Source organism: Myripristis murdjan, chromosome 17 (assembly GCF_902150065.1).
Source record: "Myripristis murdjan chromosome 17, fMyrMur1.1, whole genome shotgun sequence".
Taxonomy (NCBI): Eukaryota; Metazoa; Chordata; class Actinopteri; order Holocentriformes; family Holocentridae; genus Myripristis; species Myripristis murdjan.
In genome coordinates this window covers 29,263,401-29,286,044 of record NC_043996.1, presented here as the reverse complement: position 1 = coordinate 29,286,044, position 22,644 = coordinate 29,263,401, and the positions used below count along the sequence as shown (strand labels likewise).

Below are 22,644 nucleotides of genomic sequence, written 5' to 3'. Positions count from 1 at the left end.
TCACTAGAGGTCATTGCATGCAGTGAAATGGCTGCTATGGGGGAGAACATCATCACACATGAATCAAATGATGCAACTCTAAGACTGTTTGGGCCCCAGTCTGCGAAAGGGTTGGGTACTGAAACGCGGTGCCAATAGAGCACCAATTCGGATGTAAACGGTAGTAACGAGACCAAATAAATTTCGGTGCCTCATTTCGGTGCCGCTCCTTGGAGTTCCAGCATCAACTTGCGGTTGTTGAACGTGACGTCAGTGCCGCTACTCAGCACACAGAACTGATAGTGAGAGGATCAATAAAGATGCCGAGGGCAAAACGAGGCTGCAGACTCTGCGACATGCAACAGATGCCTTAAAGCAAAGTCATGCAAGGGAGGAAACACATTATATTTAATGAAACATCTGGCGACACATGGAGTTTATTTAAAAGCCGAACAATGCACCGTGTTTCTACGTCAGCGGTTCCCAACCACCGGTCCGCGGACCACTACCGGGCCATGAGACATTCCTGACTGGGCGGTGCAGCCGCACCATTTTCATTCACACATCTGGAGGTCAGAGGTCAAGGGGCCCCGCTGGAAATGGCCATGTCAGTTTTTCCCTCGACAAAATTTAGCCAAACTTCGGAGAGATATTTAGCCACCTTACTGAAAACCCAGCATGACGTTTCTGAAATGTATCCTATGCAGCTGCACATCACCTTTTCCACACTCACTGTCTGCTGCGTTGAATAGAGCTACTCTCTAATCTAAGTCGACTATTTATTATTCAGTAGTTATTAATACATACCGGTTAATTACAAGCTCCAATTATGATTTCTACTTGTCATTTATTCATCTGTTGGTAGCAGAGAATGAATAGTAATCTGTAGGTTTGATTTCAAATGTACAGTGCATTCAGTAAGTATTCAGACCCCTTCAGTTTTTTCACTTTTGTTATGTTGCAGCCTGATGCCACAATCGTTCAAATTCATTTTTTCTCTCATTAATCCACACTCAGTACCCCATAATGACAAAGTGAAAACTGAATTGTAGATTTTGTTGTAATTTTTTTTTTTTTTTTTTTTTTTTAAAAAGGCACCTGAGCTAAATTTCAAGTGTTTCAAGTGGTCTGAATACTCCTGTGAATATGATATTTCAGTTTTTCCTTTTTAATAAATTTGCAAAAAAAAAAATTCTACAATTCGGTTTCTTTGTCATTATTACAAGACTTAAATCCCGGCTTCACAGTCCCTCTCTGCCAGTTTGTTGTTGTAACCTCTGCAGTAACTAAACACGAGGCCAGTTCCTCGTGAAATTCTACTTGTGTTTTGTGCAGAAATGTACCAGTGTCTCTCTGTGCTCTAGGACTCCTCTGCTCACCTGCTCGGCTTGCCCATCTCCGGGATTTGACCCGTTCATCTCTCCGTCGTTGCCCCGCTGCTCTGCCTCCTTAAAAAAAACTTTCTTTATTGGAAGAAATTTCAAAGGTAACAACATGACAGTGCAATGTGACAACGAGGACTTCCATTCTTTCATTTTTTCCCCCTTTTAATCCCTCCCGCAATCCCACCCCATACATGATCCAGGCAATACACAAACAAGGAAAACACTGGAATGAATAATTAAATGAAATAATAATGTTTGAAAAACAGCAATGAAAAAAAAATAAAATGAGATAATATAAAATAAATCAGACAAACATGCAAGCAAGCAAAAAAAAAAAAAAAGGGGGGGGGGGGGGGGGAACTCATTCGCCACAGTCAGGCAGATTCAATATAGTTTAGTAGAGGTCTCCAAGTTTTTTCAAATGAGTTTAAGGAGCCAATGAGGGAAAATCTAAGCTTTTCAAGTCTGATGGAAAGTAACACCTCTTTCACCCACTTGCTATGAGAAGGAGGTTGAGGGAGTTTCCAGTTAAGGAGTATGAGTCACCAGGCCAACAGGGTGGCAAAGGCAAGAACAGTCTGTGTGATTTTGGAAGTAAAAGGCTGCAGGGGGGTACCAAACAAAGCCAAGAGAGAATCAGGAGAGATAGTAGTGTTATATGATAGAGTTTTAAAGATTTCAGACCTGAGTGTGGTGAGCCTGGGATAGAACCAAAACATATGGGAATGGTTGGCTGGAGACTGTTTGCACCTATTACATGAGTCAGTTACATTGGGATAAATCCGAGACAGCCTCAGATTGGTGTAGTGAGTTTTGTGTACAACTTTACATTGGAAGAGGCCGTGCCTTGCTCAGATTGAAGAGGAATGAACTAATCGTAAAAGTCATTGCCAATAATCATCAGGCAGTGTGGTTCCAAGCTCTTGCTCCCAAGAGTCCTTGGGACCGGATGCTGGGGTGTCAATAGTAGAATTGATAAGGCTGTAAATGCTAGAAATTAGGTGCTTTTGTTCAGGATCAAGAGCCAATAACGAATCAACCAGAGTTTCTGGGGGTCGACTAGGGAAGTTGGGGTTCTGATTCTGAATGTAATGCCTCATCTGAAAAAAAAAAAGAAATTAGTGGGAGTTAGGCAAGTCAAATTTCTGTGAGAGCTCAGAAAAGGACATGAAAGTCCCTTGATTGTAAAGGTCCTTAAATTTAGTTATTCCTTTGTTAAACCAAGTCCGAAAAGTCAAATCAGTGCAACGGGGCAGAAATAGGTGATTGTTTACAATAGGGGAAAGGTCTGAGGCCCTATGGAGGCCTAGGCTTTTCCTAATTTGAATCCAAATTTTAATAGAGTTAGCTACCACTGAGTTTGAGAGCCAGCTCAGTTTGACTTGGAAAGCCAATCTCAATAGATACAGGGGTGTGGTCTGACATAACAATGCTATGGTACTCACATGAGTGGACTTCTGGTAAAAAAAAAAAAAAAAAAAAAAAAATTATCTAAGAGAAAAAAAATCTATACGTGAATATGAATGATGGACATGTGAGAAAAAGGAAAAAGCTTTGTCTGAATGGGATTTAGCTCTCCATGGGTCAAATGAGCCTAAACTGATTTTATATGTGTCAAGGACTTTAGCAGACTTGGATAACACCTGAGAATTAGAGGAAGACCTATCTAGAATTAAATTAAAGTCACCGCCAATAATTAAGTAGTGGTCATCAACTTTAGGGAGAGAGGAGAAAAAGTTTGTAACAAATTTATCGTCATCCCATGTAGGTGCATAAACACAGGCCATAACCACAGGCATGCCACATAATTTACCAGAAATGATTACAAATCAACCATTATGGTCTTCAATAGAGTTTGATAATTCAAATGGAACACTCTTATGTATGAGGATAGCCGCACCCCTTTCCCTTACTGGGAATTTAGAGTGAAATACATGCCCTATCCAGAGTCGCTTAATAATGCAGAGCAGCAGAGATGCTGACGGGACAGGGTCCCAAGTCAAGACTGGACCTGATGCCTGGACATTAAGGCAAAAGTGGAGAGACAGCAGGAAAAGAAAAGCAGGGACATGATCACCATGCATGAGAGAGACAGTTAAAACCTGATGACAATGTCTATGTGAGAAACTTCAGCAGTAACCGGCAATGGACCAGTCTCCTGTGCTGCTGATCTGACTGATGGTCATGTTCTGTCCACAGACATCAGGACCATGTGTACCTGCATCAGGATACAGACTCAGAGACAGAAACAGCTTCCAGTGGCGGGACAGACCACTGTGGGAGCATTTCCTCCAGTGACACACACAGGCAGAGGTGACTGTGTCCCCTGGAAGGGATGGAAATGCTGGTGTGGGGGTGAGATCACCCAAAAACACCTTGATCAGTGGAACCTTCTGGGTCACTGGGGGTGTTGAACAGATCACAGCTCGTTCACAAACCTCCAGACAGACTCAGTGTTTGACTGGACAGTTTTTGTTAGAACTTTAGTTAGATCTTTGGGGGAGAACTTGTCAGGTGTTATTGAAAGTATAAGTTACCACAACACAAGAATAAAAAGTAGAAAAGGTTCTTTCAAACACTAAATGTTGTTGCTGTTTTGATGTTTGTTATAAGAGAGCAAAACTAGTTCTCTACAGCTGCTCCTTTTAATGGAATGAGGCAAAGCCTGATAAGCCCTCCCTGTGTGGGGATGGGTGTGACTGACCAGTTACGACTTGCAACTTTTATTTAATGAGTCAAAGTGAAACTGTCAGACGTTCACTGTCCTTGAGAAGTGAAATGGAGCAGAGAGGAAATCAGCCGGACTCTGCTCTTGATATGATATCCAAGAGAGAAAAAAAAAGTCAGTATATATTTCATTGAAATTTTGACTTTTCTAATCAATTGTTCCAAATGTGTTTTCCACAAAACCATTATGTTGTTGAGGGACTTGATGTTTGTTTTTTTGTTTTTTTTATTGATTGAGCATTTTTATTTTGAATATGAAATAACAGAACAGCAAAAGGGTTTATGATAAAAATAAAAAGTGCATATTCAAAAAGGGGTGAGAAGAAGTATAACTTATGTACTCCCACCCCTTTTCATAATTACTCAGTTAATGCACACTCACAATATATACATAATCCATATCCATGTACATACACAGAGCATATATACACTTTTTTTTTTTTTTTTAGGTATGCATCTTTATACACATAATAATATTCTCTTGAGAGTAAATCTGTTTAACCTGTTCAGTATACAAATCTGCATGTTGGGAAGAAGAAAGACAGAAAGTAAATACATCCATTGTCACAATGATAGGGTACTGAGTGTAGATTAATGAGAGAAAAAAATAATTTAAAAGACTGTAGCATCAGGCTGCAACATAACAAACATGAAAAAAGTGAAGGGGGTCTGAATACTTTCTGTATGCACTGTACATAACAACATTTTGGTTTGTGCAAAACACATTTTTACATGATCAAATGATAGCCAACAGTCCAAACTCAATGTTGATCATACAGCTGAAAGTTTTCATAGTCAAATGGAACATGCTGATAGCATCTAATGAAATAAACAGAAAAATTATTTGTTTTATTCAATAGTAACTGATGACAAATACAGCAGCAGAATATTTTCTAGTAAAGAGTGGAAAGGTGGACATTGTGACGGCCCCAGGCCTGGTGTGTTGTGTTCGTCGTACTGGTGTGTGTGTGTTTTTGTCTTCCAGGTCTGTCCAGTCTGCCATCAACCTGACTGGGAACACCTGGCCAGTGTTCCCATCAAGGTCTATTTAACCCCGCCTTCCCAGACGCCAGTCCCCCTCGCTCTGCTCTCCACTCTCCCTGGTCCTTGCTCCAGGCAGCACCCTGCCGGCGTGCTGGCCTTCTCTTTTGTTTGCTTTTCCTTTTTTGCACTGACAACATGCACCACACCTCTCTCACTGCATCCATACACTCACCCACACCACTGATACTGCCTACCATACCCCATACATTTATTTGTTTACTGGATTAAAATTCAGTTTGTTATAATTTAACTTCTCGTACATCTCCTCTTTTGTTGCGGCCAACGAGCCGGTCGTAACAAAGTGGGGGCTCCTGCCCGGTGGGTCCGGTGTTTTTGTGTATAGTCTATGTTTTTTCTGTGAGGTATTTTTCATAGGTTATTTAAACTTTGTTTGGAGTGCTTTGTCTACGCGAGGGCGCGTGGTTCCAATTAAGTGGTGATAATTGGGGAAGGCCTTTGATTGAGAGGCTTGCGGCTCTCGTGTGGAGGTGACATCATTTTCGGGATTTCCTTGGGAGTCACCGCTGACGTAGTTTGCCTTATATGGTGAGTTTGTTTGCGCTCTTGGGGATGTACTTTTTTGAAGTTAAGTTTGGGCGTTTGTGCTGCTCGTTTGGTTTTTGTGGAAGCGAGTTTTTTGCCATTTGTTTCATCTATTTGTGGATTTTGCATGAGAAGGTAAGTGTCGGTCCAGCTGTGTGTGTGTGTGCATACGCATCTTACCTGACGGAGTGATTCCCCTTGTAGGCTTTAGCGGCGGCTTCCCTTTGGTTGTCGTCGTGGGGGGCTGTTAGTGCTGGGGTACGGCGGTTAGAGCTTCCCATTCCCTTTTCCCTAATGTTGCTCGGGGGCACATCCCTGGTTTCGTGGTGGTTGCCAGCTTCTGGTCGCCTCTCCGGGCCAGCGGGCTGCTAGTGCGTAAGTACCCGCCGCTACGCTCCATGAAGACTAGGGGGGAGTTATATAGCTAGATTCTTGGTTAGGTATCACGGTATCTTCTCTTGCGGTGGCATACCTGTCAACATTTAAGTAGTAAAATCCGGGAGATTTTTGTGGCTGCGGGGGGGGGGGGGGGGGGGGGGGGGGTATCGTTATAGTTCAAATACATTCATCATGTCTTCCATTTAACTAAAAAACATTTTTGTTCCTTTTAATCAGACATGGGGTGTTTATTAAATATATATATAAATATATATAAATATATATAAACCGACTTTTGTTTATCCGCGGTTGCAGCAGCACAACGGACAGTAACACAGACAACATGGTTGATTATTGATTGCGCAACACGGCCATTCGCCGGTAATCACACTGCGCACATTAAACAGTTTTGCAGAGGCAGGAGGAAAGTTGCATGATTTACGTCCGCGCACTGCGTGCGTGACCGTGCATGTGCTCGTGTATGCGCCCGTACCGCGCTGAAGCACACCCCCTCCAACCGTGCCAGAGCAGAGGAAGTGTACTGTATTCAAGCATGGAACGGAGCGATCACACCAGACGGGGTATTATTATTATTTTTAATAAATGCAGGTTAAATACGGGAAATTTACGGGAAAATACTAATACGGGAGGGGGCCGGGAAAGGAGGGTAAAATACGGGAAAATCCCGGCCAAAACGGGATACTTGACAGGTATGAGCTGAGGCCGCAGCACTTGCTGATGACTACGTGTTGACGCATGGGGATGATACTTGGCATCCAGCTGCGCGCGGTGGCGGCGTGCGTAGGGAGAGTTTCTCAAGTGGAGGCGCAGGGTCCGGTCGCCCAGTGAGAAATGCTTGGATGGAGCAGAAACAGCAACGCGTGTCTTGTGAGTCTGACAAGGTGTGTAATTTTTGTCATAAGCGGGGACACTGGAGGAGAGACTGTTATGCATTTAAGAACAGTAAGTCTGGAGCGACGGTGCATCCTAAGCCTGCAATGTGTGTTGGTCCTGTTCCTGAGAGAGTGTTGGAAACACCGAGTGGTGAGTTAAAACCGCAGGGAGTGAGTCCAGATTTGCAGTCCTATTTGCCTTTCATCAGTAATGGGTGCGTTTCCTTGGTGGGGAGCGATGAAAAAGTGCAGATTAAGATATTGCGTGACACCGCAGCTTTCGATTCATTTATTGTGGAGTCGGCTCTACCATTTTCAGAGGAGTCATACACTGGGGCTTTCATACCGGTGCTGGGTATTGGGCTGCAGGTTTTGCAGGTTCCGCAGCACAAAATGATGTTGTCTTGTGATCTGTTTCAGGGTGAGGTGGCCGTTGCGGTGCGCCCAGCTCTGCCTGTGGATGGTGTGACCATGATCTTGGGCAATGATATAGCGGGGAGTCGGGTGTGGGCTGATGTCCCCCCTCCAGCTATCGTTGTTTCAGAGCCTCTGGTCACCAGTGACCCTGATAAGAATGAGAGGGATTTTCCTGATGTGTTCAGGGCGTGTGCCGTAACGCGCGCAGTTGGTGGAGACAGATTGCACTGGAAAAGATGACACTTCCCTGCAGCATGATGTAACTGGTACTAATGTTCCTTGGTCTGTTTCTCACAGTGAGTTGGTGTCGGAGCAGCGGGCTGATGGTTCTCTCCAGGGTTTGCTGGACATGGTGCAGCCTGCTGGTGAGGTAAAGAACAACTCTCATTGCTACTTCATCGAGAATGAGGTGTTAATGAGGAAGTGGGTGCCTCAGGGCGAACATTTTGTGGGTGACCCAATTTATCAGGTTGTGGTGCCTTCCCGTTTTCGTAGTGTGGTGTTGCAGATTTCCCATGATGAGTCTGGTCACCTGGGCGTCAGGAAGACGTATGATCGCATCTTGAGGTATTTCTTCTGGCCGCGAATGAAGCGGGGTTGTTGCTAAATACATAAAGTCATGTCATACATGCCAACTAACCAGCAAACCTAATCAGAGTTTGAAGCCTGTTCCACTGTGTCCGATACCAGCCATACATGAGCCTTTTGAACATCTTATTGTGGATTGTGTGGGCCCATTGCCTCCTTCAAAATCAGGTGCAGTATATCTGCTGACAGTCATGTGCCAGAGCACACGGTACCCAGCTGCGTACCCGTTGCGCACCATAACTGCCAGGGCTGTGGTTCGTGCGTTGTCTCAGTTTTTTTCAGTCTTTGGGGTTCCCAGAGTTATCCAGTCTGACCAGGGGTCAAATTTTTCGTCACATTTGTTTGCTCAGGTATTAAAGCAGCTGCGCATTAGTCACAATCAGGCTTCTGCTTACCATGCGCAGAGCCAAGGGGCTTTGGAGCGGTTTCACCAAACGCTCAAGTCCATGTTACGTGCATATTGCATTCAAATGGACGGAGATTGGGAAGAAGGCCTACCCTGGTTGCTGTTATCTGCTAGGGAGGTGGTCCAGGAGAGCACGGGATTCAGTCCTAATGAGCTGGTTTTGGGCATAAGGTTAGGGGTCCCCTCGCGCTCTTGCAGGATAACTGGAAGGAAGTACAACCACCCCAAAACCTTATTGATTATGTTAATGGTTTTAGATACAGACTGTATAAGGCTCAGGAAGTGGCTAAGAGTAATCTGACTTCTGCACAGGGCAAGATGAAAAAACTTTATGATCGCCAGGTGGAGGATCGGGTTTTCCTCCCTGGGGATCAGGTGCTTGCTCTTTTGCCTATTGTTACCTCTCCATTTCAGGCAAAGTTTTCTGGCCCATATTCTGTGGTGAGGAAGGTGTCAGATCAAAATTATGTTATATCTACTCCTGATCGCAGGTCTCCTACTCAGCTCTGTCATGTTAACTTGCTGAAGTTGTATTACCCCCGTGCATCCCAGTTACCTGAACAGAAGGTGCAGGTGTCTGCTGTCCATCCTGTTTGTGTGTCTGTGTCTCCTCATGCAGTGGCAGTGCCAGGGGGAGATGACTTGCCGGGTCCTGATGAGGCTGTGCTTTGTGGTCGTCTTAAGAATTCTGAATCTTTGCAGAAGCTGGATGGTTTGCTGTGCCATTTGGAGGTGTCAAGGCGTGGTCAGTTGGCTGACCTGATAAGGCGATATCCATGTCTTTTTGGGGACACACCTACACGTACACATTTGTTAGAGCATGATATTGTGGTTGAGGATTGTAAACCTATTAGGCAGAGGTTTTATCGTGTCCATCCTGACAAACGTAAGTATCTTGATGCTGAAGTGAAATATATGCTTGGCAATGGCATTGCACAGCCATCCTCTTCTAGCTGGGCGTCTCCTTGTCTGTTGGTGCCGAAGTCGGACAATACACCACGGTTTTGCTCAGACTTCCGCAAAGTTAACAGTGTGACGAAGCCAGATTCCTTTCCACTTCCGAGGATGGAGGACTGTATTGATCAGGTGGGAGCCGCTAAGTATGTCAGCAAGTTTGATTTGTTAAAGGGGTACTGGCAGGTCCCGTTGTCAGAGAGGGCGAGGGAGGTTGCTGCATTTATTACACCTACTGGTTTGTATGCATATACGGTCATGCCGTTTGGTCTGCGAAATGCGCCAGCGACTTTCCAACGCCTCATGAATATGGTGGTTGGAGATCTGGACGGTTGCTCTGTGTATTTGGATGATGTCGTGATCTATTCTGACAGTTGGACTGACCACCTTGACCGTATTGAGAAGCTGTTTGACCGCTTGGCTAAGGCGCGGTTAACTGTAAATTTGGCGAAGTGTGAGTTCGCCAAGGCTACAGTGACGTACCTGGGGCGTGTAGTCGGGCAGGGCACAGTATCTCCGGTGCGTGCAAAAGTGCAGGCTATTGACAACTATCCTCCTCCTCCAACTAAGAAGGCGCTGATGCGTTTTCTAGGGTTAGTTGGATATTATAGGTGTTTCTGCAGGAATTTTTCTACAGCTGTTGCACCCCTCACAAACCTGTTGAAGTCCAAAGTGAAATATGTGTGGTCATCAGAGTGTCAGTCAGCATTTGAAAATGTGAAGGCCCTGATTTGTAATGCTCCTGTTTTGGCAGCTCCACAGTGGGATAGACCTTTTAAGTTAGAGGTGGATGCTAGTGCTGTGGGAGCAGGGGCGGTGCTATTGCAGCCTGATGATCTTGTGGTGGATAAACCATTGTGTTTTTTTCCCAGGAAGTTCAACAGACACCAGCTGAATTATTCTGTAATAGAAAAAGAGACTCTAGCGTTGGTCCTGGCCTTGCAGCATTTCAGTGTGTATGTCAGCTCTTCACCTGTGATTGTCTTTACAGATCACAATCCTCTGACGTTCCTTAGCTCCTTGCAGTCTCCCAATCAGAGGTTGGTTCGCTGGGCTCTTTTCCTCCAGTCTTACAGCCTCGACATTCGCCATGTTAAGGGACGAGACAATGTAGTGGCGGATGCATTGTCTCGGGCTCCTTCTTAGTGATTGTTTTTTTTTTCCTTTTCCTACTCTCCACTTGGGTCCCATCTTTCTTGGTCTTTCTCTCCTCTTAAATTTGCTTCAGGGTACCAGTTGCTGAGGCAGAGAGTGCTGGGATTTGTGGGGGACAAAAGCGGTGAGCTGTTTGTTTTTCTTGTATATTGCATTTTTTTTTATTGGTATTATAATGTGGAGTTAGGATGAGTGCAGTTATTGATAACTATAGTGCTCAGTATAGATGTTTATGTGGCTTGGCAATTTTGGAGCCAGGGTTCCCTTTGGGGACCCTGACTTTATGGGGGGGGGTGTGACGGCCCCAGGCCTGGTGTGTTGTGTTCGTCATACTGGTGTGTGTGTGTTTTGTCTTCCAGGTCTGTCCAGTCTGCCATCAACCTGACTGGGAACACCTGGCCAGTGTTCCCATCAAGGTCTATTTAACCCCGCCTTCCCAGACGCCAGTCCCCCTCGCTCTGCTCTCCACTCTCCCTGGTCCTTGCTCCAGGCAGCACCCTGCCGGCGTGCTGGCCTTCTCTTTTGTTTGCTTTTCCTTTTTTGCACTGACAACATGCACCACACCTCTCTCACTGCATCCATACACTCACCCACACCACTGATACTGCCTACCATACCCCATACATTTATTTGTTTACTGGATTAAAATTCAGTTTGTTATAATTTAACTTCTCGTACATCTCCTCTTTTGTTGCGGCCAACGAGCCGGTCGTAACAGACATTAATTTACTTTATACTGCTAAATACATCAGTCTGGGACAAACAGAACATGACACCACCGGCTCCTTTCAACCAAACCTCAAGTGGTTTGACTGAACCTCTCAGACTACAGCTGCAGGCAGACCAGCAGAGATGCTGACGGGACAGGGTCCCAAGTCAAGACTGGACCTGATGCCTGGACATTAAGGCAAAAGTGGAGAGAAAACAGGAAAAGAAAAGCAGGGACATGATCACCATGCATGAGAGAGACAGTTAAAACCTGATGACAATGTCTATGTGAGAAACTTCAGCAGTAACCGGCAATGGACCAGTCTCCTGTGCTGCTGATCTGACTGATGGTCATGTTCTGTCCACAGACATCAGGACCATGTGTACCTGCATCAGGATACAGACTCAGAGACAGAAACAGCTTCCAGTGGCGGGACAGACCACCGTGGGAGCATTTCCTCCAGTGACACACATAGGCAGAGGGGACTGTGTCCCCTGGAAGGGATGGAAATGCTGGTGTGGGGGCGAGATCACCCAAAAACACCTTGATCTGGGGCGCCTCAGTGGCTCACCGGTTAAGAGCGCACACCATGTACCAGGGCTTGGTCCAGATCGCAGCGACCGGGGTTCGAATCCGACCTCAGGTCCTTTGCTGCACGTCATCCCCTCTCTCACACCTGCCTTTCTTGTCTATCTCTACTGACTGTCGAATAAAGCAGAAATGCCCAAAAAAAAAACAATCTTTAAAAAAAAAAAAAAAAACATTGATCAGTGGAACCTTCTGGGTCACTGGGGGTGTTGAACAGATCACAGCTCGTTCACAAACCTCCAGACAGACTCAGTGTTTGACTGGACAGTTTTTGTTAGAACTGTAGTTAGATCTTTGGAGGAGAACTTGTCAAGTGTTACTGAAAGTATAAGTTACCACAACACAAGAAGAAAAAGTAGAAAAGGTTCTTTAAAACACTAAATGTTGTTGCTGTTTTGATGTTTGTTATAAGAAAGCAAAACTGGTTCTCTAGAGCTGCTCCTTTTAATGGAACGAAGCAGAGACTGATAAACCCTCCCTGTGTGGGGATGGGTGTGACTAACCAGTTATGAAGTACAACTTTTATTTGATGCGTCAAAGTGAAACTGTCAGACGTTCACTGTGCCTGAGAAGTGACTGGACCGGTATAATATTCACTCAGGAGGAAATGGACAGATTGCTATAAACTGGACTTGGAAGTAACACACATACAAACAGGTAAGAAGCATACAAACACAACAATATAACACATAATGTCATAAATTAACTAGAAAATAGTCTCAATGCGATCATGAACTGACAGTATTTGAATACAGGGATCATAACACACTGCATCTGGAGCATGACAAAGACCCGGACAATAATTTCTTCTTAATAGTTAACAATAATTGCAGCTACGACACGGACAATCAGTATAACCAAAACATTAAAACAAAGGACAAATTATCGATTATCCACTTCAACAGTAGAAGCTTGTATCCAAACTTCAATAATATCAAGGACTATTTGTACACATTCTCACACCCATTCAATATAATCGCAATTTCTGAAACCTGGGAAAACACTGAGAAAGGGATGGACCATGAATTGGATAGCTATAAACTCAACTCTAAAAATAAACAAAACAAGGGTGATGGAGGAGTCGATATCTATGTGAAAAAACATTTAAATTTCAAGGTTCTGGATTATATGACAACTGTTGTTGATAACATACTTGAATGCATAACAATTGAAATCTCTAAAGACAAGTAAAGAAAAGAAATGTTGTAATAAGTTGTGTATAAGGAGCACCAGGTTCCAACACTGAAACTTTTAAGGACTGGATGGAATGTGTTTACACTGCATTTGACAAAAAAAAAAAAAAAAATATATATATATATATAATAATTTTCCATTTGCAGATTGTTCAGTTTTATTCGGATATTTTCACAGTGGAGCGAAAACCACCCAAGTTACAGTCCACCTCGGAAATCACAGAACACATTACACTTAAATTATGACAGGGAGAAAGACACTTGTGTTAGGTTCAACTGTGTATTGTGAGAAAAAAGGATTAAATCCCAGAGAGCTCACGGTTCTCAAGTTTAACGATTCCATGTTGATTTGTCATAATCTTCACCTCATGTTGTAAACCAGAGCTGAACACACTCTGCTTCTTTGAAACCGCTCCTTTTCCTGGAATAAAGCAGAGCCTGATAACCCCTCCCTCTTCTCGTTTCAGAGAAAGTAAAACTGTCAGACGTTCACTGTCACTGACAGGTGAAATGGCGCAGAGAGGAATTCAGATGGACTCGGCAAAATTCTGCTGTTCGATCTGTCTGGATCTACTGAAGGATCCAGTGACTATTCCCTGTGGACACAGCTACTGCATGAGCTGTATTAAAAGATACTGGGATGGAGAGGAGCAGAGGGAAATCCACAGCTGCCCCCAGTGCAGACAAACCTTCACACCAAGACCTGTCCTGGTGAAAAACACCATGTTAGCAGAAATAGTGGAGGACATGAAGAAGATGGGACTCCAAGCTGCTCCTCCTAATCTCTTCTATGCTGGACCTGGAGATGTGGCCTGTGATGTCTGCACTGGGAGAAAGCTGAAAGCCCTCAAATCCTGTCTGGTGTGTCTGGCCTCTTACTGTGAGCTGCACCTCCAGCCTCACTACGATGCAGCTCCATTAAAGAAACACAAGCTGGTGGAACCCACTGTGCAGCTTCAGGAGAACATCTGCTCTCGTCACGATGAGGTGATGAAGATTTCTGCCGCACTGATCAGCAGTGTATCTGTTATCTCTGCTCCATGGATGGACATAGAGGCCACCACACAGTCTTAGCTGCAGCAGAAAGAACCAAGAGGCAGGAAGAGCTCGGGCTGAGTCGGCAAAAAATCCAGCAGAGAATCTGGGACACAGAGAAAGACGTGAAGGTGCTTCAGCAGGAGGTGGAGGCCATCAATCGCTCTGCTGATAAAGCAGTGGAGGACAGTGAGAAGATCTTCACTGAGCTGATCCGTTTGATTTACAAAAGAAGGTCTGATGTGAAGCAGCAGATCAGATCCCAGCAGAAAGAGGAAGCGAGTCGGGCTGAAGAACTTCAGGAGAAGCTGAAGCAGGAGATCGCTGAGCTGAGGAGGAAAGACGCTGAGCTGGAGCAGCTCTCACACACAGAGGATCACATCCATTTTCTAAACAACTACTCCTCGCTGTCACGTCTCAGTGGATCTACACACTCACCCAGCAACAATTTCCGTCCTCTGAGCTACTTTGAGGATGTGACTGCAGCTGTGTCAGAGCTGAGAAAGAAACTACAGGACCTTCCTACTGAGGAATGGTCCAAGACCTCACTGACAGTGACTGGAGTGGATGTTCTACTGCCACAACCAGAGCCCAAGACCAGAGCTGAACTCTTACAATATTCATGTCAAATCACACTGGATCCAGACACAGCAAATAATTATCTGTCATTATCTGAGGGGAACAGAAAAGTGACAGGAATGGGAAAAGATCAGTTATATCCTCGTCACCCAGACAGATTCACTGGAAGGTATCAGGTCCTGAGTAGAGAGAGTCTGACTGGACGTTGTTACTGGGAGGTGGAGAGGAGGGGGTCAGGTGTTTCCATAGCAGTCGCATACAACGATATTAGAAGAAAAGGTGATGAGAGTCGATTTGGATTCGATGACTTGTCTTGGACATTAGATTGTTCTAATAATGAGTTCAGACATAACAGCATCAAAACTCCCACATCAGTCCCTGTGTCCTCCAGAGTAGGAGTGTACCTGGATCACACAGCAGGTATTCTGTCCTTCTACAACGTCTCTGAAACCATGACTCTCCTCCACAGAGTCCAGACCACATTCACTCAGCCTCTCCATGCTGGAATTAGAGTTTATGGTTTATTTTTTAAAACTGGAGCCTCGGCTGAGTTTTTGCCAGCTCAAGTAGACAGTTGGTATTAAAGCAGCAAATTGTAAGATTCTGTTTATAATTTTTTTTTTTCCCTGTAGTCCAGTCATTTTATGAAAAAACCTAGGACAAATTGCAAGAGAAACAAACTCAACTAATTTTGTATCCTCAGTTTGTCCTGAGTGAGGGGAAAAAAGTCCCAAGGAATCCCATTGGTGGAAAGTTTTGAAAATCACCTATATATGACCACATATTACCAAAAACACTGTTTTTAACACACAGGGGAAAGGGATCAAAATTTTACTTTCAGATATCACTATAAAAATTCACAAGATGATTACACACACAAAGACAAGAAAAAAAGTCAATTACAAGTTCTTTGAATTATTTTGTTTACACATGCATATCACACATTATCTGATTTGATATGCGCTAATAAGGAATATAAGGAATAAATGCCAGAAGAGACATTTAAACAGTGAATTAAAAGGTTATATATATAGTAACCTTTTAATTCACTGTTATATAGTAAGCTTTTAATTCAAGGTTACTTTATATATAGTAACTTTTTAATTCACTGTTTAAATGTCTCTTCTGGCATTTATTCCTTATATTCCTTATTAGCGCATATCAAATCAGATGTGTGATATGCATGTGTAAACAGAATAATTCAAAGAACTTGTAACTGACTTTTTTTCTTGTCTTTGTGTGAGTAATCAACTTGTGAATTTTTATAGTGATATCTGAAAGTAAAATTTTGAACCCCTTTACCCGTGTGTTAAAAACAGTGTTTTTGGTAATATGTGGTCATAAATAGGTGATTTTCAAAACTTTCCACCAATGGGATTCCTTGAGACTTTTTTTCCCTCACTCAGGACAAACTGAGGATATAAAATCAGTTGAGTTTGCTTCTCTTGCAATTTGTCCTAGGTTGACCCCAATTTTGGCCTAAAATTACTGGACTACTGAGTCATTGCAGCTTCATGGCGTCACTGAGGTGTTTCTGCATTTCCTCCTGTCAGTCAAACAGTGTGGGCGGGACTGTAACCTCTTCCTCCCTGCATGTTCCTTGCTGGCCCTCTTTGTCTGTTCCATCATGGCAGCTATCGCTGCTCATCCTAACCACCCACATCATCTTCTGTTTCTTCCTGACAAACAGGAAACAGAAAACGCAGGAGAGGATTTTTCCCAGCAAAGAGCAGCCAGACGCTGAGAGTTCAGAGGACATTTATTCATATGGAAACATCAACTGTTGTCTACACACTTGTAATATCTGTTGCATAATTGTGTTGTTCCTGTAATATTTTCTGCTTTTCTGTTCCTTAATGGACTCAGCACCAGAGGTTTCCCCTTTATTATAACTGAGTAGTTCATATTTTGTGTTTTCCTCTGCTGGCACTTTGTAAATTTTAAAGTTTCAATTCCAGTTTAGTAAATGTTGTTGATATTATATCCAAGGGGAAGAAAGAAAATGTTTCATTATGGTGGATTTCAATCTAAATATCACTAAGGTTTTTTTTTTTTTTTTTTTCATTTTCATTCAGAGATATGGGTTATATATGGGGGATATATGTCACAGGGTTCTGTGTGCTGCCGGAAATAATAATAATAAAAAAAGAATCAAAACACCAGAAGCGATGTACAGCCTCATGCTGCTCACCCAGCAGCATGAGGCTTAATAGTTTTTTTTTCTTTAAAGACATCAAAGGAGACATTCCCAAAACATGGAAACAGTAACAGCGTCTGCTTGTTGTTGTTGTTCACACACACTGTTAATATCTGGGTCAGGTGGATTTTTAAGGCACAAGATAAATTAAGAAGACGGAGAAGACAAACCGCCGTTCGGAGGACGCACTCGACCCCCAGAGACATCGTTTTTTTCCAAATCAAATGGCTTAAACATACACAGTTTCTTAAAAAAAAAAAAAAAAATACAGGACAAGATAGCTGGAAAACGAATGAAAAAAAAAATACATTGAATGCATAATGGCACCGTGTACACGATATATAAAATACTTTGCTGAGGCTTGATATTTTCACTGCACTGCTGCCCTACAGAGGCCAAGAGCTCACCGGCGACTTTAAGGGTCAAAGGTCATGACTAGGGTTTTGATGTCTACCCATAAATGCAATTAAATACCATTCAAGTCATTCATTCCTGGAAATTTTGCATTTTTCTGATGTAGTTAAATGCTCTTTGGCTCTGCAGGGCCACATGCATCATGACTGTGTTAGCCTCGTGTGTGTGTGTGTGTGTGTGTGTGTGTGTGTGTGCTCGGATATGCAGAGCGACTTATGAATCCTTTTAACCAAAATCCTGCGGCGGTGCATATATGTGTGGCTTATTTCTGAGCAGGCATCGCGGAAAGTAAAGGTTATGTTTTATAATACGACGTGCATGCTGACAGCTTTATGTACACAAAACAGACACTCTTAAAAAAAAAAAAAAAAAAAAAAAAAGGACATGTTGAAAGCAAGTATCTTTAAAAGAATTTTCTCGTGTCATAATTCAAAGGGCTGCCATTTTTTCCAGAAAATATTGTACTGAAACTATCCTCACCCTTTTTTTCCATTTATGAAAAAATAAAACATGTCTTTTTCTTTTGATGTGAAATTACTTGTTCAAATGGATGTATTTGCAACTTATCAAAGTTAAACATGATAAACTGAACATGGCTTAAACGGTGACTTATGTAACCCCAGTCCCATGTAGCTAGAAAATATTGATTGAGAGATAATTAGGGTGTTATAGTACAATGGGACGGGGCCTGAGTTCATCTTTAGAGGGCGCTATATACCTGTGATAACTGTGATAGTGATGTAAAATAACTTGGCAGTGCCTCCAATAACTTTTAAGAATTAAACACAAAATTTGGTACTTCACCTTTAAAATAGAAGTTCACTTTAACCTGTTGTATCACTTACCGTATTTAACCAAAAAGTATCACCATTGCAAATACAACACAGGATGCAGTTGAAACAAAAAGACTTATTTATTACAAAATTACGGATTGACCGTTAGGGCATTTTCACACATACGGTGTTTAGGTCGACCTAACCACAGATATAGACAGAAAGCTCGATACGACACGCCCATTAAATCGGCGTGCCTACGGCTAAGCTAAGCTAGTGGGGGCAAAGTCCTCTACTCCATAACCTGCAGGTGAATAGGCTGGTTACAGGTTTGTGCTTGTTACTTGCTCAATTTTCCTCTAATGTGCTCTAATGACAGCACAAAAGTTGTTTGTGCTGTCAGATCCAAGGAAAATAATTTTGAAATTTGTAAAGTATATCTTTTCCAGGAGTGGGAAACTTCTTCAGTCCTGCCCCAGCAGCAGAGATGCCAGCACACTGCAGCGTGTGGCTGTACAAACCGGAGGAATACTGAAACCAGGCAACTGGGAATCACCTTTCATAGATAAGAATAGCTTTTAGTTTTATATTAAGTCTTATCATAATTTAATCATGTTGAGAGCTGCTGTTACTAGCTGGCTACTAGCTAAACGGCAATGCTAGCCAGCTGCTAGGCTACCAAAGATCAGATCTGTAGTAGTAGTAGTAGTAGTATCAATGGTAGTAGTAGTATCAGTAGTAGTAGTATTATCAGTGGTAGCAGTAGTAGTAGTAGTAGTATTATCAGTAGTAGTAGTAGTAAAGCCTAAATCATATTAAACCAGATTTCCAAACAGGGCCGGGTCTAGCCAGGCATGTATGAGGGGGCAGCCACAAATGTTGAGGGGGCATTGTGCTCCAGCACAATATATTTTGGGGGATTTAGTTTGAGGGGGCACAACATTTATTTGAGGGGGCCAGGCCCCCTCTTGCCCCTGTGTAGACCCGGCCCAAATTCCATCTACGTTTTCATCCAAACTGATTTTATGACAAGCTTCTCTATTCCTCCAAGTGACTGACACTGTGAATTAAATGATTATTAGTCGGCTAATAATGCGAAAATGTTTTTTGTACATTGAAATAAAACAGCGGATTGCTTCCACTACTGTGTGTGCATTTATATATACAGAATGTAAGTAAATTATATATTTAAATGCTGTAAACTAATTTTATTTTTAAATATATATGTATATGGGTAATAAGATATTAGTTTGAAAGATTTGATTGTTAATATAATTAAGTATCAAGTATATTTTACTCTTATCTGGGTAAAAAGTAGCCTATTTTATATAGAATTTTTGATTTTTTATTTAATCAAAACTTCTGTATTATAATAACATGTCATGACGTTCGTAACAACAACAACAACAAAAAAAACACGTGAAAAATGTTTGAGAAATAAGCGAGTTATGATTTATTTTAATTGTACGGGCATTGTCCACAATGGGAGGGATGCCCCCTCTGCAATGGCCGCCGCGTCAGCACGTCGCTCACCGTGCTAAAACAGCCCGGTGACGTATCTAGCTTTCTCTCTATATCTATGGACCTAACTGTCTAGGCCGGCCTAAATGGTGCGGTGCAGGTAATGTGAACACAACTAGCCGCACCCGAGGTCGACCTAAACAGCCGTACTTTGAGCGGCTGGAAGGGGTGGTCTCGGAGCGGCGCACCAAGCCCTTTAGTTCGGTGCGGCGCACTAAACCAGTGGTATGAATGCGCAGCGAACCCAGGGTCGGCCCAAGCCTGGTGTACTCCACAAGTAGGCTCCCGTAGTTAGCTGGGCTGGGGCTTATGGGTAGAAGACAACATTGTTACTATGGTTACAACCATGGTGAAAGACACAACAAGTCATGGACAGACATGGAGTCCAGAGGAGATTCATTGCCTCATAGACATTTGGTCAGAGGAGTATATCGACGCGCAACTTTCATCAACACACAAGAACAGCGAAATACACGGAGAATTTAGCAAAAGGCTCCTTGAAAGGGGCTTTACTAGGACTGCCGCACAGTGCCGCGTGAAGGCCAAAAAACTTCGTTCGGAATACATAGAAGTGCGTGATGCATTGAACAAAACTGGCAGTGATCACTCTGAAAAAGACAAGTTCCCTTGGTTCGACGACCTCCACAAAATACTTGGGACAAAACCTGTCGTTGATGCGGTAGATATTGTTGAGTCCCATGAGATGTCATCATCTGCTTCCAGCACTGCCAGTGCTAAGGTTAGCACAGCCGACCTGTTTATGGGCAAGGATGCCGATGATGGTAAGTAACGTTAACAGTTAATGTTAGTTTATTCAACTTTTCGCAGAGCTGTTGGTGGAAAGCATTGTTTACATAGGAAGCACAAGCTCTCAAGTCAAAATGCAGCAAGCAAGCTTGAAGCTACTGTACTATCTGCCTATTCGGGCTATGTAGCTAGCCAGCTTGCTAACGTTAGTTATTGCAAACCATTCAACCATACAAGTCTGTTTTGCACAAATATGACACAGCTAACTATTGTTTATTTCAATCAACAGGGGCAGAGTCAGCCAGCCAGCCACATGTCTGGCTGGCCAAACTCCTCTGCTCCTGAGGGAGATGAATGGGATTCTCCAGCACCAAGCACAAGCAAAACAAGCAGGAACAGTAGAGGGTCCACCAGAGGGGGAAAACTTCCTATACCTGGAGCCCAGGCTCGGAAGAAAAACCAACCAAGCTGATGTTGAATTCCGTGAATACTTGACAGAAAGTAAAAAGATGATCCAAGACGTGTGAAATGGAACAGAGGCAGTTGGCTGAGGAGTCTGCTATTTTGAAAGACATGGTTCAGGTATGTGTTGTTTGATTGTGGCTGATTAACCCACAAAGGGCGACAAAAACATAACACAACCAACAACACAAGCTGCTATGGAATCTTGTATTTTCAGTATCCCTCTACCATTGCTGCTGTTGCAAAACCAATTCCCATCTGTAGGACAGCATGTACACTGGGTAAACACTGTCTACCCAGTGTACATGCTGTACATTAATATGTATGGCTAGTGTAACGTGCACATGGTGCAACCAATGTGGTATGTGTTATCTCTTGGACCCCCTGGGTCTGTAATAAACATTGATTGATTGATTGAGTTTGTCTACAGGCTCAAAAGGAGGCCAAACAGAGAAGATACCAGGCTATGCAGGACCAGCATCACTCCAACAACCAGCTGTTCATGCAACTAATGAGCATGATGAGTGCTATTGCAGGTAGGGATGGGCCGATCCACTTTTTTCCCGATCTGATCAATCCTGATACCTGATACTGTTCCGATACTTTTAGCCCGGTTAGAACAAGCAGCTCTGTTTTGAATGATTGTTGCCATAACACTTTGTCTACAACTCCATCTGCTCTAGGCTAGGTAGTTTGATTACCTGTACACCTGAAGTACATCTTTATTTTGTTTGGCTAACGGCTAGATAAATTGGTGCTTATCAGCTTACTAGTATGTCTGGCATTATCTAATGAGATGATTGAAGTGTAAAACCTGGATCGAACACACATGACATGTTTCAGATCCATTCTGTGAATTACGTCTGTATCGGCACCCGATACACAGATACCGATATCCCATCCCTAATTGCAGGTGCATTCAATCCTGCTCTACCTCATCCCTCCACTGTACCACCCTGGACCACAACAAACCCAGCAGCATCAACCCCCAGCAGCTGGTCCATGTCACATCAGTATCCTCCACAACCTCCTAACATCCAGCTGCCAGTGGATCAACACCACCACCTGTCCAGCAGCCCATGAATCCACCACCACGTCCTGACCAGCTGATAGGGCTCCCTCCACACCAGCAAGCCCCAGAAGGTGGGAGCACTACCACAACTCTACGTGACGCCCTTGATACTGTTAATGACTTCTATAACCTAGACTACGTTTTGTTTTTTGTGTGCTTTTTTTGGGAGGCCTGTATGCCTTCAATAGCATGTTAAATTTGCTAAAGTACAGCTTTAAAGAGCAATATTGTTTACATTTAATGTAGAGAATATCCGATGCACAGTTTGTTTTGAAATAGAGTACCTCATTTTGGATAAAGTACTGTTTTTCCATCTTCAACTTTATATTTTTTTATTGCATTGCCTTTAGGCCTTTAATGTGACGAGATTATCCTATGCAGTTTGTGTTTTGAAATAGACTTACCTCATTTTGAATAAGTATTGTATTCCATGTTCAATTATATTTTTGATTACACTGCCTCTAGGCCATTATAATAGACAATTAGTGATGCCTAATCATTTATGTCCACTGCTAAACAGCTGATGGCTGCCATGAAATAGGTCTACTGCACATTCTACCAAAATGTATTGTTTAAAAGACTTTTATCACTTTAAACATTGTTTGAACTGTTATACTACTGGTAAGAGAGAGATGTTTACATTGAATGTAGCCTTTTGGCTTGTGATATACTATGCAGACATTAGTGTTCTGGAGATTTTTTTTTTTTTTTCAAAGAAAATGTGCATTGTTTTACTACTGATAAGAGCAAGAGATCTTTACATTCAGTGTAGCCTTTTCATTTGTAATAGACGTTATAGTTTACAAATACATCTCTCATTCTGGAGATATTTTTTTATAGAATGTTAAGTCTTGATGGCACTACCTCTTGAGGCCTTTGTTATTG

The 22,644-nt window shown here is 42.9% G+C and overlaps 1 protein-coding gene across 1 annotated transcript; it reads left to right on the top strand.

Annotated features, from left to right (window-relative positions):
* Positions 1 to 13,450: 13,450 nt before the first annotated feature.
* LOC115375344 (tripartite motif-containing protein 16-like) lies at positions 13,451 to 21,789 on the top strand. The gene is made up of 3 exons (XM_030074761.1): positions 13,451 to 13,946; positions 13,979 to 15,085; positions 21,601 to 21,789. The coding sequence occupies exons 1-3, from the start codon at positions 13,470 to 13,472 to the stop codon at positions 21,787 to 21,789; spliced, it is 1,773 nt and encodes a 590-aa protein (XP_029930621.1). The 5' UTR covers positions 13,451 to 13,469.
* Positions 21,790 to 22,644: the final 855 nt, after the last annotated feature.

Bases quoted from the DNA above. Each gene is read 5' to 3' on its own strand.
- LOC115375344 (XM_030074761.1), top strand. From the start codon at position 13,470: ATGGCGCAGAGAGGAATTCAGATGGACTCGGCAAAATTCTGCTGTTCG. The intron at 13,947-13,978 runs GTGATGAAGATT...ACTGATCAGCAG, and splicing joins TCTGCTCTCGTCACGATGAG to TGTATCTGTTATCTCTGCTC. The intron at 15,086-21,600 runs GTTTATGGTTTA...CCCTAATTGCAG, and splicing joins CTCTCCATGCTGGAATTAGA to GTGCATTCAATCCTGCTCTA.